Source organism: Anopheles moucheti, chromosome 3, assembly GCF_943734755.1.
Source record: "Anopheles moucheti chromosome 3, idAnoMoucSN_F20_07, whole genome shotgun sequence".
NCBI lineage: Eukaryota > Metazoa > Arthropoda > Insecta > Diptera > Culicidae > Anopheles > Anopheles moucheti.
The window spans coordinates 35,071,430-35,091,724 of record NC_069141.1 but is presented as its reverse complement, the minus strand read 5'-3'; the positions used below and the strand labels follow the sequence as shown (position 1 = coordinate 35,091,724).

General features: G+C 42.2%; 1 protein-coding gene across 29 annotated transcripts in view; it reads left to right on the top strand.

Moving 5' to 3' along the window:
- The first annotated feature begins 2,168 nt into the window (after positions 1-2,168).
- Positions 2,169-20,295, top strand: part of LOC128303635 (zinc finger protein 271) — a 47,397-nt gene continuing 29,270 nt past the window's right edge. For 19 of the 29 annotated variants that reach the window (XM_053040659.1, XM_053040649.1, XM_053040661.1 and 16 more), the window contains exons 1-13: positions 2,169-2,485; positions 9,791-10,032; positions 10,111-10,500; positions 10,710-10,807; positions 10,894-10,956; positions 11,049-11,439; positions 12,431-12,611; positions 14,165-14,248; positions 15,159-15,242; positions 16,268-16,351; positions 17,129-17,212; positions 17,982-18,065; positions 20,095-20,178. In XM_053040659.1, coding sequence (XP_052896619.1) covers positions 10,951-10,956; positions 11,049-11,439; positions 12,431-12,611; positions 14,165-14,248; positions 15,159-15,242; positions 16,268-16,351; positions 17,129-17,212; positions 17,982-18,065; positions 20,095-20,178 — 1,082 coding nt within the window. In that variant the 5' untranslated portion in view covers positions 2,169-2,485; positions 9,791-10,032; positions 10,111-10,500; positions 10,710-10,807; positions 10,894-10,950. The remainder of the gene's footprint in view (positions 2,486-9,790; positions 10,033-10,110; positions 10,501-10,709; positions 10,808-10,893; positions 10,957-11,048; positions 11,440-12,430; positions 12,612-14,164; positions 14,249-15,158; positions 15,243-16,267; positions 16,352-17,128; positions 17,213-17,981; positions 18,066-20,094; positions 20,179-20,295) is intronic. The other 10 variants (XM_053040670.1, XM_053040664.1, XM_053040657.1 and 7 more) reach the window with 8 other exon arrangements.

The following is a 20,295-nucleotide window of genomic DNA, read 5'->3' as shown; positions in this document are numbered from 1 at the left end:
AAGGGGCGGACTGCTAGATTATATTGTTTTTCCTTTCTTATTCTTGTAAAAGTGAAAGCGTTTTTGAATGTTATTTTTCCACATTGAATGCACATTTTCCAAATCATTCAATATCGATTTTTATCTGTCATTTAATTATTTTTCTGATGAACTTTTTTTTAAATTAAATTCCTCTCTCCGTCTCCCTCTCTTGCGCGCTCTCATAAAAACAACTCCTTTATGCTGTGGATCCGAGCGGAGGAAGAGTGTTTAAAAATAGATTTAGAATTTATATTTTACACCACACCTCCAACACATAGGCAGGCGAATGCTACCCCCTCCGCGGGAAGGGACTGAAACGTGTCTCGGTCTCATTTACTCTCATACTATACCTTGGTGCAGGATTTAGAGAGGGCAAACAAGGGACATGTTCGTTAAAAAATGTACTATAAAAATTAATATATTTATAAAATGCATGCACTACATTGCTTTGACCCGTTTTGGGACCATAATGTAACTTACATCAAAAGTTCTTTTTACGTTTACGTGCATAATGAGTTTTGTGGGTGTGTGTATATGTGGGTTTGTTAGTGTCGATTACGAATCTAATTTTATTTTAATGACAATCCCCTCAAAGCCAAATATGCAATTTTGGGCGATTGTGTTTCGTTTTATTTAAACTACCCTAAGTAGGGGGTAATTAAAAATGGCGGATGAAGAACTGTCATGTGCACATATTTCATATTTTCTGTTATAATCGGGTATTATGATTCGGGTGATTTTTAAATGGGGAGTTCTCTATCTTTTACCTACCAGCAGGAACAGTTCGTCAATGGTGCATTACACCCAAATATGTGGGTAACATATGGATGCAAAGAATCGGGATACAATTTTACGTAAACTTTATTATGTGTGGATAGTTTTGTTTCCCATTACCTTTTTTTGTAAACTGTAGAATGTTTCCTAAAACCTGCATTTGGGATTTTTTTTCTTGCTCGAATAAAGTTTATCCCTGCGATAGGAAGCCATTACGGTGAGGAAAACGAAGGGAGCGTGTTCGTGTGCGTGTGTTGAATGCTGGTCTATACAAGTGCAGTCCGGTTGGGGTGGGGCTCCGGCACTGAGTGTTCGTATTTTTCATCCCTTAACGGGTACGGGCGCGGAGTGAAAAGGAAGGGAAGAGCGTGCGCGTCACTACCCGTCACCACACCACTACCATGAACCGAAAGAGGCGCATACATATACACGGGCGCGCACGCAATACGCTGGTCGGGCTAATCGTCGTCACCAAACCAACATGATTATTGGAATCGTTTTGAAACGTGAGGAAAAAGGAAGAAGCATTAAAAGAAGACAAGGGTTTGGAAAGGGCGCCCCCATAGAAACAGACACATAAACATTATATGCAGCACCACCAAACCAGCTTACTTCCATCGCTTATTTCGATTCTGAGCGGTTTAGACAATACGAAATAGATGTGAGAGGGAAGAGCATGGTTGCGTATAGAACGCATTCTTTTTTTTCCCTCTAATGCCATCTCTCTGTCTCTCTTTCACGCGCTGTGAATGATTTGTCTTCTATTGGTGGTGTGGGTAAATGGTGCATTCAACAGAGGGGTTGGGGGTGTTTGTTACTCTAATGCACCGTGCTGCACACCCGCATCATTATCTGCGTTCAATCGAAACAAGTAGCAAAAATGCATAATTTTTTTTTGTTGCTCAGTATTAATTGTAACTAATGTACGATTTTCATTCCAATTTATTTTACAGAAATGTGTGCCGCAGAAGAGAAGCAGCGTTTTTAAATAAATCTGTAGCCGCGATTCAGAAGTGGTGCACAAGTGCAGTTTTTTTATATAAAAATCCCTTCCTCGTGCGCGACTACTCTCCCAATAAATTCAAAAATTAACCAGTGAAAGTGTGAATAATAAGTAAATGCAGGCAAAAACCGCGCGTATGTGCAGTGAATTAAAAGCGCAGCGAAAATTTGTGGTGCGTGTATTTTCTTGTTTTCCCGCTCGCGCGCGTGTATACGTGGTACGTTTCTAGTGTCCCGCGTTAAAGTGGGAAAACGCGAAGAAGTTTGCTCTCGGCAAGAAGCAAACTAAAAGTGCATCGGTGTGTTGCATCCGTTTTTTTTGGTTTCGGTCACATTTTTTCAACCTTTTTGCTCGTTGCGAATCGCCGTGAGAAAAAAGCGCGCGCGCTCGCGATTGTGTGTGTGTGGCTGTATTTATTGAATGTGTGCACCGGTGCACCATTTGTGGAAGTGGAAGTGAGAGTGTATGTGGAGTGTTTGGAGCTTAGCTCGAAGAAAGTAATCGTTGCATCCCCCATCACACGACACCCTCCTCTTCCTACCCTGAAGAAGGGTGGTAGGGTGGCTGTTGCTCGCATCCTTCCTTAAGAATCATAGCCATTACCAGAAGGGGCGCAAAGAAGAAGAAGAGAACGTTGTTCAGTAGAAGTGAGAGTGAAGCGTGATTTCATAAACAATAACACACCCGGTGAGTGAAAGTGCCGTTTCTTGAAACGGTTTTGTTTGGAATGACGATTTTGTTTAGAATTTTAGTTGATTGGTTAAAATGATTTATTTGATGAGTGATTGATTGATTATCAATTCATTAAATTACATTCATTTTCTTATCCATTTCTATTGTTTTAGTTTAGCTGCAAACCAAAGAATATTGCTATTGCAACTGTTGGATATTATTTAAAAACAAGTACGCAACCATGGCGGCAGCCTAAACGTACGCAGCCAATCGGTCGCATGTATGCGCTGAAACGCGTCGTTTCGTTTCTCCCCACACGTTACACCGCACGCATACACTAAACGCTTCGTCGCGTCCCGCGCTTACCACCACACCACTACCACCATTGGCAGCACCCTTCAATGATTAACGCGGTGAAGCGCGACGCGAGCACCACACTCCCCCAGCGGATTTTGGAAAGAGAAAGACACACAGTGGTGGTTTGGGGCGTGCGTTCGTCGTGTAGGAAACATGCAGTGCGCTACCACCACCACCACCATCCCAAACATGTTTTATTGCTCCGTCACGCACTCCGCACGCACACACACACACACTCATACCAAAACCGTGTGTAGAATGAGTAGGCGCTGATGGTGAGATGGTGGTGGTTGCGGCCGGATCATATCGCGGACGCGAGCGAAATGGCTGCCGCTGCGGTTTCTCTACGCGCGCGTCTCTCTACCACCAACATCTTTGAAGCGTGGACATGCAACATGGACAGGGGAAGATTTTAGATTATTTTTTCTTCTCTTATATTGGGAGGTTATCTTTTTTTGTGCAATGCAATTCTTTAGTTGCATTTTAACGTGTTTATTTCTACGTTGTTTGGCATTATTTATCGTTACTTGGGAAGAGTGTACGAATTGTTTCCATTTGTTGTTAAATTTCCATGTGTGTGTTTTTGTGCGTAAGCGTGCCTAAGCTGTTGTTAATATTTATTATTGCTGTCCTAAACGAAGATGAGCATTATTTAAAAAGCGTCTTTGCGCTGGCCATTGGGCTGGAGATGATTTGTTTATTTCTGTCATTAACATACCGTCCCTCTGAGTGTCAATGAACTTTACAATTGGCCCGCATGATTCGGGTCGTCATAAAATTTTTGCTCTTTCACAATGTGTATGATTTTGTTTAATTATTTCACAGCTTTCATAAGTTCTAATTGCTTAATATATTTTTACTGAGATTTTCAACGAGATTATTAGGAATTATTTGGTTGTAATTGGTACGAATTAACTTTAAAACATTTAATTTGTGTGCAACAAGTGTTAATTAGTTATTTACATTTCAATCAATTGCATATGAATATTTTCGATCGTTGAAATAATAGATATACACACTTGACATTGAATGAAACAGATGGTACTTTCATATTGCCATATTTAATGATGTCCGTGTTATTAGTCATTGTTCTTCTTGATATTAAGGTTTAAAATGATGAAAATTTTCGTTTGGGTTTTTTTTTATCACACGAGGTATTAAATAATAAATTAAACACTTTATGTTATCAATGAAACACAATATTTCTAGGGAGATATTTTAAAAAGTTGTTTAAATATTTTCTTATTTGTGTAACAAAAAAAAACACCCACAAATAACACTTAATGTATGTATACTTTCATACATCAGGAAAACTTCTCAAAATGCACCTTTAATTATTGTTGGGATTAAGCTTCCTTCTTCTTGACGCAGGAAATGAAAATGAAAGCATTTGTTTATGTAAAATGCAAACCTTGCGCAAAGATTTGAAGGCCCTCATAAGAGAACCACATCACACGAACGCCCTGGTTTTACCATAGAATGTATTTATTTCAATGTTGTCTGTTGTTGTTGGGTGGGTGCGCATGCCTTGGACGAAGGGAGAACCTAGCGGCCCAGCATAAAGAGAAACACAAAGTAACAAGATGGATTTCGACAAAGGAGGCCTCTATTTGATGGGAAGAAATGTTGCTTGGATGATGTGTAGCTGTTGCAAGAGGAGTAGTAATGTGTTCTTCCCCAGCCCAACATAAAACAGAACAAAACACAGCATACTTTGTCCTTAGAGAGCGCGCGAAAGCATAAAGAACACGGCTCCGCGTATTGTGTTTTGAAGGCACATTAGATATAGGGTGCGGTGGTAGGTTCAATGGAATTGTTTTCAATTGTTTTGTATCGAGGGAGCAGATGGGAACAGGGGAAGGGTAAAGGGAGTAGGTAGAGCTCCCCGGCTTTATGTTGCCGGGGTTTGTTTGGGCGTTGGTAAAGATTCGAAGACGACTCCCCCAATATTGTGTGTGTCTGCATCGATGTCTTAAAGTTTGTTTTGTTTTACTCCCCAAAACAAGGAATAAGCAAAAGTATGTGCTTATTTAGTTATTTTTTCGTCTATTTTGCAAAAGACCGAACGTGAAGCTCTGGGATGATGGATTTGGTAAATCAGAGGAATGTTCAAAATAGGTGTTAGAGGTCTCATTTTTGTTGTTGTTTAAGAATGAAAAAATGTTTTCTTTACAATAATACGGTGAAGTGTCCGTACTTCCTAATAATTAATAAAAATATAATGTGATATATATTTTCTTTGCAACTGTGCAGTAACGGGCGTCTCCATCACTAAAAAATGGGGTGTACACACATACCCCTGTGCGTCTGTATGTGTGTGCGTGCTGAATTTGGGAATGGATAATTTTTTCGCATACGTACGTTGTGGGTATTTTCCCGCGTTTTTAATATCTTTCCCGCGGTTTATGCCGCCATAAGATTAATGATGTATCGTTCTTTTTTGATCTTTTTCCTTGTTTTATTCTTTACCTATCTTATATTACAAAATTTGTTGCATTAAAACGATCTTTTCTAATGATTTCCCTTTGCATATGCAACGTCTTGTCGATTTTTCTGGTGCTTTATCAGCTTACCATACTTCTCACGCTGGCTTCTTTATAGGTGACATTGTAATGTGAATTAAACGAGCGTCCTTTTTAATTTTAGATGCTTCATTTTGCCCAACGGAAGTAATTCGGAAAGCTGCGCAGAAAATTAGCATAAATATAATGTGAAATCATTATTGATTTCCAGCTTGGCAGTTTTATGTGATACGCTTCAGTGCAAAAATATAAACAATCGCACTAATAACATAGCAATCTGTATGTATGTATGCGTGTAGAAAAAGGGGAGTTACCGGGCTGGACAAAAGCGGAAAGGGAGGTGCACGTGCCTACAAGGGGGTGATTGTGATGGACTAAAAACAATGGAACAATAAAGTTTAGCGAGAACAATAAGTCCTCGCAAGCGAAAAGCGTCCATAAAATGTATGTGACTGTTCGCTTCGTTCGAAGAGTGAAAGAGAAGGAAGGAAGGAAACAGGGAGGGTGATGATGGGGAGAACAGGGTGTTGTGGAAGCAGTGAAATTGATGCTGGAACATGTTTTTCAGACAGTGAGCGAAGTGGTGTGTGGAGAAGTGAGGAGACAGGATAAAAAGTGACTAGGTGTTACGCGGGGAATGGAGGGAGGGGGTTAGCAGGGGGATGGAGGGCATGTGGATCCTTTGGAGCGTAAAGTGTGTACCGAAAAAAAGGGCCGTCGTGTGAGAATCAGGGGAGAAACAGGCGGAAACAGAAAAGCCGCAGTGTGTACAGCAAACGAAATAAAATCGTTGTAATGGTATTTTTTTGGTGGACAGGGGGAGAACCCCATCATCGGTAAGGGGAGGAGCGTCATTCTTCTGTTGTCCCTTCGGTTTCGTTTAAGTTCTTAAACAACCATCACCCTTCGTGCATCACGAGGGATGACAAAGATGTCTCTCGTTCTCTCTCTCTCTCTCCCTCTCTAGCTTTTTGTATCCAACAAGCATTTACGGTGCATAGGGGTGTGAGGCGCACCCCACCAAACCCAACCAGGCGGGTGGGTGGGGCCTTTCCGTATTTTATTTCCAAGCCACCCCGCTGTGATGAATTGCTTGTCGGTAGGGTGTGGAATGTAAAGGGAGCGAAGGGTGGGGAGAGCGCGTCTATGTCATCATCCCCCGGAACTCCGTACCCTTTTATTTTAACATTTATCTCCCGCTGTGTGTATCTGTGCGTGTGTGAGTAGTAGAGAGAAAAAGAATATACAAGCGAGAAAGAGAGAGATAGAGTTTGAAAAACGAAATGAAACGAGAGAACTCCACCCCCCGTGGGGAGAGCTGCTTCGAATAGAGGGTGGTTGGGTGGGGTTCGTCGTCAGCTTTGCGGGGAGATCTTTTGTTGAAGAATGACTGTAGAGCGTGTGGGGAAGGTAGGTGGTCGGTCTGTGGCAGTGTGTGGGCAGGAAATTAAAAAATCTATACCCACCCTCTTTTTTCCTCCCCATTCCCTGCCTTCCTCTTGTGATTATTGGTGATGCTCCACTTCTTCTCGTCTCTCCCTCGGGCCCATTTCCCATCTTCATGTTTCGTCTTCGTTCAACGCTCGCGAGCAAAGACGATTTCGCGGCATTTTTTCGATCAGACGAAATTTTCGCGCGCGTCTCTTTTCATTTACTTTTCGCGACCGGTTTCTTTTTCTTGTTGCGCTGCTGGTGGTGGTGTACGTTGGATACAGAGAGAGTATACATACGGGTTGGTTAAATCGGCTAATATGTACCAGCGAGGTTCGGGTTTGCGAATTGGTAATTGAAATGAAATTGCAAAGCGGTTTTTCATGACTGGTTTTCTCTTACCCCCTCCAAAATCCTCCGATATCCTCTTCAGCCATCATCGGAAAAATGGAACTCTTTCTCTCTCCGATTTTGTCCTTCTTCCTACTGCGCTGCTGTGCAGATGGAGGCTGTACATGATCTCTTAACAGTGTGTTATCTTCTTTTTCCATTCGGCGTTTTAATCTTTTCGAGGTTGATGTTAACCAATTATCAATTTTTCGTGCAATTTCTCGGTTCTTGTGCGCCAAAACTTGCACATTTCTCACAATTTTTCCATTTAATTTTTGAGAAAGTTTGTACAGTATCGTGTAGAGCATTGCTATCTTACAGAATTTTACTTCACGTTTGGTTAGGTCGGCCATATAAAATATAAATGATTGCAGAAGCGCCCCCATCTGCTTACCCAACAGTATGTTCATGATTTTATTCGCGGCTTTTTTCTATATTGGTAACGGAGAGTCTAACTGAGTTTTCTATTTTAATTTCCCAAAAATGGGAAGCCATCTGTTGATTCGATATCTAACAGAACAATTCACCCAAGAAAATACCGAAATGACATCATGCCAGTCAAGTTGCATTCTACGTTGCACGTGTGTAGCGAACGCGCGCAATAACGCCGCTTGTCGCACTTTGTCTTTCAACAGCGCCGCACTGCACCGCATATGTTGTGTTTATCCATCATTTAATGCATCCCAAAAGGCGACGAAATACTTCTCTCAAATGGTGGTGGCTTCTGTGTCCAAATGTGCATCGAAGTAGCCGGTTTCTGCGTTGCTATTGCTATAACCGTGTTTTGAGCCGCACGTGTTACATTTTTTGATGCGATCCATATGCTGTCACCCTTGGAGGGGATGGACTGTGCATGTGGTTGAATATTATGCTGAATAGAAGCTAAAAACTGGTAGACATGGTTATTGATATTTTCGTCAGAAGCGCTACATTTCTCCCGTGTGCCTTACTTATTCGCATAGAAAAATGATGAAAGGAGGAAGAAAGAGATGGAATATAAATAAAGAAAACAGAAGCTGCTAACTAGATCCAACCCCCCCAGGCACAAACACGAGCTTATGTGCCGTAATTGTGTTCGGGGAGGGAATTAGATGAATTATAACGCGCAAGCGTTTTCACCACCCTGCTTTTGGTTTGTTAGCTGAAGAGAGCGTAGCGATAGTGGTGGAGTGGCGAGAGGTAGTCAGCATAGAGATAGAGCGAGAGAGCACGAGTCAGATAGAACCACCCCTTGATACGCGCATGCTCTTGCCATCCCCCCTCGCATGCCGATGAAATTGATCAGCAAAGACGGCCGACTACGATGGTGGTCCTCTTCAAAATTGCCATCGCCCCCCTGCCTAGTGTGCCGCGACTGTCCCACCAACCCTGCACCCTCCCGGAGGGGTGGCAGGTTGGTGTTTTGTATTGGTGGTTGTGATCACGCGCTGTAAATGGTGAAGTTTCGCGGTTTGGCGCGCACCCGCCTTCTCGGATGATATTGCAATAATAATCATCAGCGGCGCTGTGTGTATGTATACGTGTCTTGTTTTTTTTTTTAGCCTCATGTTGGTTCTCTCCGTGTTTGACATTGCCGCCGACTGCTCCCCATATTCGTGGAACCCATACCGGTCCCATCCATCTTTATGCTTATGGTTGTGTGTATGGTAAATGTCGATGGGAAGTGCCGGCGTAGGAGGCCGCTTCTACGACCCGCGAACCGATGACTTGATGGGACCGGCGTTTTGCGTTTTCCATACTCTCCTTCCTTCTTCCCTTCTCATCCTGTCCACCCACCCTTCACGCCATATTAGGAAGGGTGGGATTGGTTTATCTTTGCTACACGTTCGCTCCTCACGCTCTTTCTCACGTTTCGAGAGTTCGCAATAGAAGGCGCGAACTTTGGCGCGCGACTTTACTTTGGTTAGGCCGGCTCGGGTGGTAACCATGCTGCTGCTGTCCCAAGAATATTGAGGAAACGATACGACGGGTTGAATGATATGATATGTGAAGGTGGCAGCGCATAACCGCCACCACCACTACCATCATCTCGGACATCGTCATAGCCTGCCGCCCTCGCTTTCCAACCCTTTCTCAGCTCCTCTAAGGGTGTAATGGTCCGGAGTTTGGTTGCTTGTTCACAATTGGGGTTTAAAAATTGGCGCGAAAATTTAGCTTGGATATTTTCTTTCCTTCCTCGGTCAACGAAGGAAAACTTTAGGAGAGAAGTAGGGTGGATTAGGTTATGGTTAGTGTGACGTTAATAAAATTATAACGAAACAATTTTGTTAAACTTCTATTTAATTAAAATTGAGTTACAATTGTTATATTTTTTAAAATCTTTATTTACCATTCAATATGACGGCTCTTGCTTGCCGAATTATCAAAATCAATTGTGTTGAGTGTATGACAAATATTACAAGCCATTCCCTTCTTGTAATTTGCCTTATCCCGGGCATGTTCGGTTCATATTATTAAACTAATCGTGTTTAATTTAATTCGATTCAATTTAACGAAATAGAATCACTCATCAAAATAATAGGTCTTTATAAAATTACTTAAGTTACTTAAATTATTACTTTTGCTCAATAACTCAACCCTTACTAATGAAGCTTTTCTATTATGTTTGTTTTCTTTACAGTGTACCGTTTGATATAATCATCCTGTCGCATATATTTCTGCTGAAAAGTCTGAACCATCAGTGCGCACCAATGAAAACACTCAAAGTGTTACGGGTCAACTTGGAATCGGCCATTTGTAGTAAAGGAATAAATACTATAGCAATCACCACCGCCACCAGTAGTAGTGGTCAGCGGCGGAACATACAATCGTAGATTCGATTGTTGTGGATTTATTAGTTTTATCCAAATATTTTATGTCCAGGTATGTTTCATTAAAAGGGTTACAAATAAAACAATATTTTAATAATTCCCTCTCTCTCTCTTTCTCATTCGATTACAGATGATCTCTCGACGGTTACAGTGAAGAATCCCACCGGTTGCAGTGAATGTGTTTAGTTGTCACCTTAATAACTGTGCTACTAACGCGTGATAAACGTGTTATTCATAAGGAACACTGACAAACCATACACCATACACCAGTGTATCTGTTTTCCCCGTGCATTTTACCGCGTGGTGTGTACTGCACGGCGGGTTAATAACAGCCCGGGGCGTATAAGCCTCGCTAGAAAACTTTCCCAGTTTTAAACCCCCCTTTTTGGGTGGGACCGGCGGCGCCGGGCCTCTCCCATTTTTCCGGGTAGCTACCCGTGACCTTTTTCCGTTTGGCGCGGTAGTTCCGGCACCTGCAGGTGTTGGAACTTAAAAGGCGCCATCATTCCTTCCACAATAGGTAAGCATGAGCGATAATTGGAGGATGAAATTTAAATTAAACATTCAATGCAGATACCACCGAAGGGTGTGTTGTGTAATTTTTGTTCACACCAACTAAGGATTTATATCTCCAACAAAAGAAGAGAACAATCTGTATTAATTGAAATATGACTATGCCAGGACTGATGTAACAATTTTTTAAAATAAATCCTTCTCTTTATTTTACAGGGTCGTCACACCTCACCAACCTGTCTGGCCCTGCTGCTACTCATAGTAGCAGGGGCAGCACAGGCCATCTTCCTCCACCCCCGGGGTCGCATCTTCAGGTAAGCTTACCGAACAAGAACCGAAAGCGATGTATTATAGCGTTTGCTAACTCCCACTTACTATTTTGCTCCGACATTTTCTCCAGCAACTCCATGGGTCTGGAGTCCTTACGGATCATACGAAACTACAGTATTTGGGCAACATGCAGGTAAGATGGCGCATACCTTTGTACAGGAAGGGGCACACTGAACGTTCATTTATTAATCCTTCCGTTTTTTCGTTTGCTCTTCCCCTGCACAGGTGCATCCTGCACACAGCGGCAGCGGTGGACATCATCCTCCACCACCGCCCACCCAGGGACCGCCACAGTCCGCCCATCCACCACCTCCGCAACCGATTCCGATCGTGAAGCCGGAGTTTAAGGTACCGCCGATACCGGCCCACCTGATGGATGTGCGCGGTCCGGACGGGTCGCTCGTGAAGATCAACATGCCGGAACATCATGATCCGAGCAAACCGCCGAACAATGTCGAAATGTTGAAGGTGAACATAGAGGATCTCAGCCAGTTTCTATCGTACCATGAGGTCTTCGGGAAGTTGCCCTCCGACATGCTGACGGGCCCGTCCGCTAGCTTAGTGCCATCGTCCTCTACCAACACCGCAACGACCAGTGCGCATAGCAATGGTAAATGTGAGTCACCCAAGCCACAACTCCCATTGTCACATTTTGTTTCCAAAAGAAGTAGTGTAGAAAGGGTAGAAGTTACGCTCTGCTCAATTAGTTAGTTTACCATTATCCATTCAATCGGTACGATCGCTGTAAATGAAAAAGTACATTTTGAGTTTAATGCGATACTTTACATTTTATTTGTAGTTATCCTGTTTATCCTTGAGGGGTATTGCTTTGTTATCGTTATCGGTTTGATTTGAAATATAAGTTACACTAGAGCGAGCTGAAAAACTTTCTAAATCTCCACACTACTTAACTTTCATCGACCATTTTAGTTTTATTATCTTGTATTTCAATAACATAACGTTGAATCTAATCCTCCTTCACTGGCGGTGAAGATACATGTTATGATGAAATGAAATTTATCAACTAATCGAAAGGAAAGCATAAGCGTGAATCAACTCTCAAAGATATCCTTTATTAAGTAGTTTCGGAAATTTGAACGTATTGTTTTATACAATTTTTTAATCCTGTATTGGGCTACAGTTGTGGAAATTATTGCAAATAGCTATTTGTAATTTAATACACGTATAATAAGGTGCATTTTATCTGCACTGTATGTTTATTCAGCTGAAACATGTTGTTTATGGATAAATTACACCTCTTTAGTATTTTCTGTTGCTATTATTTGTTAATAATTATTAGAATTAGTTGGTTTTCTGTTAGTATCAAGTACAAACTATTTTTCAATGTTTCAATATGCTGTTGAAGCAGATTTTAAGTACGATGGATGATTTAATGGTGGCCATATTTCTCTAATCTGTGTGTTTTCTCTCTGTCTCTCTTTCTCTTTTTTCCCGCAACAAAAATTGCATACAAAATGATCGCATTCCAATCGCAATATCAATTGTGATTGATTGTTTATGTGATTTGCCCGCGTATTGTGGTGCTGACTTCTTGTCCTCGTTACCGACCCGTGCATTTTGCCAAAACGAAATATAAATCCGCGCAGTAAATCACATCCGTCAGCATACGGGCGAATCTCCATTCAAGTGTAGCTACTGTGCGAAAAGCTTCACCCGTAAGGAACACCTGACTAACCACGTTCGCCAGCATACCGGTGAATCGCCTTACCGATGTCCGTACTGCGGTAAAACGTTCACCCGAAAGGAACATCTTACGAACCATGTCAGGTGAGTGTTTGCCGGTTTGATAAGATCCCCAAATCAAAAGCAAAAGAACAACAAGAAAAAAAAAGATAACAAACGTTTAAAAAATCATTCAAACGAATTGTTTTGCTTCATTATGCGAGTTCTTCTCCCACAAAACCCCCCTCTTTTCCGTCCCCGCCCAAATCTGTCTCTACAATCTGTATTTCGTCGTTTTTTTTGTGGCATCAAGTCTCTGCTCCAATGGGATAGCAGACGATGATGTTCAACGTTAGCAAACAACCGAACAACCGCGTGTGTTGAATTGCCCACACACGCAAAACCGCCCTTTCTTCTTGTCTGTCTCAGTCTGGTAATGATAAGTCTCCTTTATCAAGCATCGTGTTGAGCTTAAGCGAACTATCTCCTAGTCTGGATTTATTATTCCTCTCAATTTCATCATCATCATCATCGGATCCTCCACTACTATATTGCATTCCTCGTTACCTCTACAACACAACGTTGCCGACACAAACCAGGCTTATTATGTTACCAAAATGATTTTTATTTCACGAAACATCTAATCATTCTTTTCGCCGTAATTGCTTTACTCTCCTCTGATGTGCCTTATTGAGTTCGATGAATATCTGGAAAATATGTTAACGTAAATAATTAAACTCTCTTCCAATGGTCCATCGTGTCGTTCCTGCTTTGTTGCATCCTGCGGAATGTAAATGATGCATTAGTAAAGATTGAATGTGTTATTATGCCTTGTTTTTTCCTCCTTACCCTGGTGCACTCACAATCGTTTCATTTCTTAACTGTACATTTGCGTGGGGTAAGATTTTCGACCGAACACTGTCGCTAATGGTGGATATGGACGGAAAAGTAACCGCTGCGTACAGTGCTGCCAGCTTCTAATGTCCTTCGCTGTTGCCTGCAGAGGTGTCACAGCATACCTTCGGTACCTTCTGTTGCGTTGGTTACGTTTGACAGCTGGGTGACGTAGTAGCAGGCGCTTCACAATTCGATTAAAGTATCTATTATTCTGAGCGTGCAGCATTCTGGCGACCTGGTCTGTATTGTGTGCAGTTTCTATTTCGCTTAAATTGGTATTCCTATTCGGATCGTTTCTTGGCATTTTGGAATCGAACCTTCAAACGTTCAGAACAGCTGTCCTGGCAAACAGTTGATATGAAAATTTTAAACGTGAGTAATTGTAAACTTTTACTTCTCCCACACGTCTGATATTTAGTGAGGCAAACAGTGTATGTGGCACAAAACACACATCCTACGATGAGATTTTTTTTAGCGATGAGTACTAAGTGTCGTGTATTAGTTTTTACACCACCACAGTTAAGCGGAAGCTTCTTTTTAAAGCACCCTTGATCCCTCGATCCTACCGTTGACGGGGAGATATGGGAGATTGGTTGGTGCGGGATCGATCCGATATATGCTCTATATACAAAGCAAGCGGCATTTTTGTAAATAGCACAAAAGAAAAAAGAAACCAAATATCCAAGGATATCTTTGATTGATTCACGCTGTTTCTCTCTTTTCCCTTTCTCTCTCTCTCTCTTTGTATCTTCCTCGAACAGATTGCACACAGGCGAAACACCCTACCAGTGCACATACTGCGGGAAGAAGTTTACGAGAAAAGAACACCTTACCAATCATGTCAGGTGAGAGAATGCTTCCTTTTCTTCTTGCTAATGATTGCTTCCATTCTCACGATTTTGCGTGCGTGTCTTGTTGTTTGTTTTTGCTTCAAACGACCACCACACCGCCCAACCTTCGCCCTCTCTGTGGGCGGAGGAGATGCCTTTGGTTTTCCGTTTCCGATGGAGGAAAGTGATTGGCACATTTTGTACGTGTTTCCCTCAACGGCAACATGCGATGCGAGTTTTGTTTCGGCATAATCAATCATTCAAAATTTAGGTTTACATTCGCTTGTTGTCAGCAATTCTATGCACTGAGGTGATATGATGAGTATGGGCATGTGAATAGGAACTAAGCATTGATTTGTTTTTCCCTCATGCATCTCTCAAATGTCCTTTCTTTGTCACGTGTTAGTGAAAAGAGGGAGGAGGGTGGTGTGATGACAGTTTGATAGTTAGAATGCTTAATGAAAAAAAAAAAGATATTTACAGAGCTTTTGATCTCAAAAATTGATTATGTTAGATTATGACAACAATGAGGAACTCGCACTCAAAATCTTTGTGCTGTAGTATGTTTTCCCTCGTCCGGAAAATGCTAGCTGTCCGAGCATTCTGCTGCATCTACGGGCAATTGACAGTTTTCTAATAGAAGCAATTTTGTTTGTTTTTCTTTTTCTCTTTTTCCATTTTCTTCATCCTTCCCGATGATGTCTGCGTGCTGCTGCCGCCATAAATAAAATATTAAAATTAATTTACATACACCAACAAACGTAAAAAAACATTTATCCTGCCACTACTACTACTACTACTACTACTGTTCTACCCCACAACAAAAATCATCTTTAATGTGATGCACAACGAATGCGCGCTTGTTTTGTGGTTGGTGGGAATGGTGAATTTTCTAATGTGTAAACCTGCACTATGTTGTGTACAGATTGCATACCGGTGAAACGCCATTTCAGTGCACTTACTGTGAGAAGAAATTCACTCGCAAAGAGCATTTAACTAATCACACGAGGTGAGCGAATCTGTGTGCCTTTAAATATGAATTAATAATGACCCATACACACCCTAGCTAAACTTATGGAAGAAGTGTGATGTGTTAATATACTGTTCCTAAGGGAAAGGATATTCAATTAACCGTTGACATTATTACAGATTTCTCATTGCCAATTAAAAAATAAATAAGTCTCGTTGGTGTGACATTGCCGCTGCTACGTAACATCTGCTGAAGGTGTTTTACGAGCTCGAGATACTTTTTTCAGGTCATCACTACCACGGAATGCTTTAGGAACAGCGGAAAAAAGGTCCCTCAATAATAGCCAGTTTGGGATTAAGTTGATTACCAATTTCCTAATTAAACCTTTTCATTTACAGGATACAATAATGCGACGTGTTACATATTATTCTGGTCCTTTCTAACCACACTATTGGATTTTGTGTTTGGTTTGTGTGTCTGAAGATATGCAAAGAAAATGTTGAACCATTGTCTCCATATCTTGAATTGTCTTCTGGAATCTTGAATCTACTTAAAACTGCATTGTTTCAGACGCTGTGTACCATACAAATAATTCAATGGATAACAATTCTAATGCGGGGGTTTAAAGGGGGATCATCAGTATAAGACTGAGGCAGCGGGGGTTTTGAAACTTAAACTGAAAATCTTTAAATGTGTTGTTGTCATTTCGTTGCGGTTTCTTTTCCTAAAGTTGGTCGAAAATCTTGCTTCCCTGCTGCTGTACAATGCCGGACACGATGATGGATCTCAAAGTTATAGTTGATATTTGTTCATTATAATGTGTACTCTTCACCACCATATCACCGTTGGTCTTACCGTATTGGTCGCTCAAGTCCACCGAGGGAATCTATCCTCTGTCCATTCTGTTTGTGGTTGTTTCAACGAACGTCGGGATGTATATGTACTCCTCCAATGAAAAGTTCTGTCTCTTTGCCCAAGTTGTTGTTGTATTCTTATGCTCCTGTGTTCACGTGGGCCGTGCCTAACTAATCCAAAACAATACCGCTCTTCATTCTTCTCGACAGGTTGCACACCGGCGAGACTCCTTTTCAATGTTCTTACTGTCAGAAAAAGTTCACTAGGAAAGAACATTTAACGAACCACGTCAGGTGAGCTTGATCGCTCAAAACACTTAGACACAGTGTCACCCACACAGTTGTTTGTTCCTCGTCATCCTCGTCCCCCCTCCAGATGTCGTTCCTTCTTTCCAAGTGTCCCACCGTCCTGAAACAGTTTATGTATATCCTGTTGAGCTTTCAAAGCGATCCAGTGTCCAGTCGGTTTTTCGGTCCGTGCGATTGCTTCCGGAGGAAATATGATGAATGCTCGCAAGCGTAGATATGTAACACTCCATCAACCTCACCGAGAGAGAGACGTTTCAGACCATAAAGATGAGCCAACTATTTCGGATGTTTTGCCGATCACAAGGAGGGTGTAGGGGGGATATGAGACATGTATACTGTTCACCTTAATATTTTGGGTGATTCCAGCTCGCTCGCTTAATGATACGAGCCAGAACTGGTCCGGCGTGTCTGTGTGTGGTGTTCCTTTTTTCATGGGGGACAGCAGCGGTGGTTCGGTTTGTTCGAAAATCCTCGGATCTGTTGTATTGTTGTGTATCCTTGCTTGTGCAAGCTTTCGTATATTACCTTCCGGAGATGCATCTTCCGGCCCAGATTACCCATCCTTCTATCCTCACGTATCCTATTGTGGCATCAAATAATCACCTCACGTTATCCTTCCCATCCAGCCATCCGCCATTCCCACACATCCCATCTGTGTTTTCAATGTGTTCAATGCAAAATTACTAAATTTGGAGCGAAACAAATAATGGCCCAGTGGCGGTGTTACTAATGAAAACCATCCTGATCTCCCTTCTTCGACAGGTTGCACACCGGCGAGACACCTTTTCAGTGTTCTTATTGTCAGAAGAAGTTCACTCGCAAAGAACATTTAACGTACCACGTCAGGTGAGCGATCGCTCAAGTGTGACGGGCATCCGCAAAGATCCCGTCACGATTTGTGTTCTATTTTTTCTTTACCTTTTTTTATAAGTTTCTCTCCTCAAGAGGCTTCCCAAAAACAAAAAAGAAGGCAAACACGTTCTTGAAAATATGATCGAACTCAACGCGAAAGTGATTGAAATGAACCAACAAAAAAACGTAACAAAAAAAAATGCTCGGGGGATATGTGTGAGTTATTCTTCTCGAGTACCGCCGGTTTTAGTTCCTAGATCCTTCCTGCAGCAAGGATCAATCGATGAAATTGCAGTTGTGGTGGAGTATTATCACGTGTTTTATGGCGCACAATTCCAGGGAGACAGATAAAGGATTCTGCTGATTCTGATCAGCCATCGCAGCGTTGAATTTTGTTTTTACTTTGTTTTGCTGATCGAGATGTAACGCTCTCACCGCCAAACAAAGCCCTCTACTTTCGAGTTGTGGGTCTGTCATATTTTCAAACGGACGGGTTTGCGCTTTGTTTTTTACCTTCGAAAAAATGTAACGCTCTTGTTAGCGCCCGCCTGTAACAAAAAAGAAACATTCGCTGTCGCATATCCCCGACTCTAAGGACGAATGTTTCAAATCGTGTGCATGTGTTTGCGTGTGTTGCCTTTGATTTTATAGAAAAGGCTTCACAATCCCCCCCTCAACCATGCCACGACACGAAAGGTGGTCTCACTCTCGCTCTGTGACACTGGACACTAATCATAACATCCCGCTCTCCCTTCTTCGACAGGTTGCACACCGGCGAGACTCCTTTTCAATGTTCTTACTGTCAGAAAAAGTTCACTAGGAAAGAACACTTAACGAACCACGTCAGGTGAGCTTGATCGCTATCAATTTATCTTCCTCTCTTGTTCTGTCTCACGCACACACAAAACACCCCCCAAAAAAAAAGCAGATTGAAATAGAAATCTACTTGCTTTTTGCTCTCTTGCTCACCTCCCTCTCCCTCCCTGCCCTTCCACCCGTCGGGCGTCGTTGCATATCGGGCTGCATTTTTGCATTTTACTAATACTGTAGAAGAAAAAAAAGCGTGTACCGATCTTTATGCACACGCACTGGCAGGGTGTGAGAGCGATGGGGGGCGAGGAGGAGGACGGGTGTTTACGAGGTTTTACCCCGGACCACGTGGCGGAACGGTGTTTTCGTTCTGAACAGAAGAAAATGGCGGGCCAGGATGCGTTTTGTGCGAAACGCTGATGATAAGATGTAGACAGGAGGATACTAAGAAAGGGAAGTTAGCAAGGATGAAGAAAAAAGAAAACCAGAAGGAGGAATCCCGATCGAAAGTAGCGTTACGCTCCCTATAAGCAAGGAAGAAAAAAAAATACGATACGACAAGGCGGCTCCATCTCTGTTTGTTTCTGTGGCTGCTGCTGCAACGAGTACAGTAGGAAAGAGGATTTGTTTTGTTTGCTTTTAGTTAAGCTCTCGTTTTATGTAATGGAAAAGAGCTACCGGGAATACGCGATTGAATTCGGCTTTTTATGTAATTTTATGTTTTGACAAACATGTTACACTAAGCATTACCGGTGAGCATTGTATTTAAATTGCTCACAAAGCATAATCATCCACCCTCTCGTGCTCGTTTTCTATGTGCAAGAAAATGTTTGAGCTAGAAGGGAGTATGGATTATGGAGCTAGTTTTGCATTGCTATGATAATACAACAACGGAAAGCTGCAGTAATGCGACTTGCTCTGAATTGAATGGTAGGTTGTAGGCAACACTTACAAAATGGCCGGATCAACGAGCAATACTATTCTGCAAAACCAAACATGGCAACAAAAGAAACCACGTCTTTCACACTTGCTCACTGCAACAGGCACGAACCGGAAGGTCCTCTGCGTAGGGTTCGGGTTGAAAATTGTATCTAGATCCTTTTCCGACGAGAATTACATATAATTTTTTTTTAAATGTGCTATCAATAGTGGGGCCTTTGACAAAGATGGGGCATTTATAAATAGAAAGATTATTCTTTGTGCTATCCTTTTTGATAGTTTCTATAGGTCCCCTCGTGTGCTTCGCTTTTAGGTTCAGACAAGTAGCATTGCTTTGGGTGCAAGTAACATCCACCGCATGTACAACTTGCATTAAAAGTACGATGGTGGTGCGTGTTCATCAATCACTTCTCCTCGAAAGGGTGGGTACAATTTTCTCCCAGACAATAACACCTGCGTGTGTGGCATATCCGCTTTGTAGAAAACGAGTCTCACCGATCCCCTCGGACGGATGCAAACAAGAGAAAAAGGGCTGGTTCTCGTGTGTGTGTTTTTTTTTTTTTAATGTTGCTTCTCTGAGTGCGATCGTTGAAATCTGTTGGATCTTAATAGTCGCACAAGCGACGAACGGAGGCGCTACATTTGCTGCTGGACAGACCGTGTGCTTTTCTTCCGTATGTACTTTTCTTTCTTCTTCGTGTTCCTGCTTCTTCTTGCTCCTGTCGCAGAGTTTCCGTGTCTTTTGCCATATGGGATTGCATCTGTGTGACTATGGCTTTTCCTCCGAAAGTTTTTATTTTACCACAGTGTGATCATTACTGGTCATCAACAAAACAAAAGACAACAAACTCCATCAATTTCGGTCATGCGAATTTTCTTCAGTGGAACGAAATCGCGTTTTCCCCTCAAGACTGCAAACGCAACGCATATCACACACGGCAGTGAAGCTTTGGCTCATTCACTGTGTGATGCTTGTTTGTTGGGTGTTTGTACAAGGTGCGTGACAAATATAGTGTCAACTAATGTTTAATCGACAAACCGTTCTTGAATCCCTACGAAACACCCTGTTCTACTACATCCGTTGCTCCCACTCCCCCCCCATCATCACCAACTACCTTCTCCAACAGGTTGCACACCGGCGAAACTCCTTATCAGTGTACCTACTGTGACAAGAAATTTACTCGCAAAGAGCATTTAACCAACCATGTCAGGTGAGAAAACTTGTGTGTCCAGTCCCCTCCGTGGTGTGTTTGTTTTCCACCCCCTTCAACTTCAAGTTCTACCCCTTTTGTTGACTCTGGTGTGACTGTGGATCACACTCTTCCATT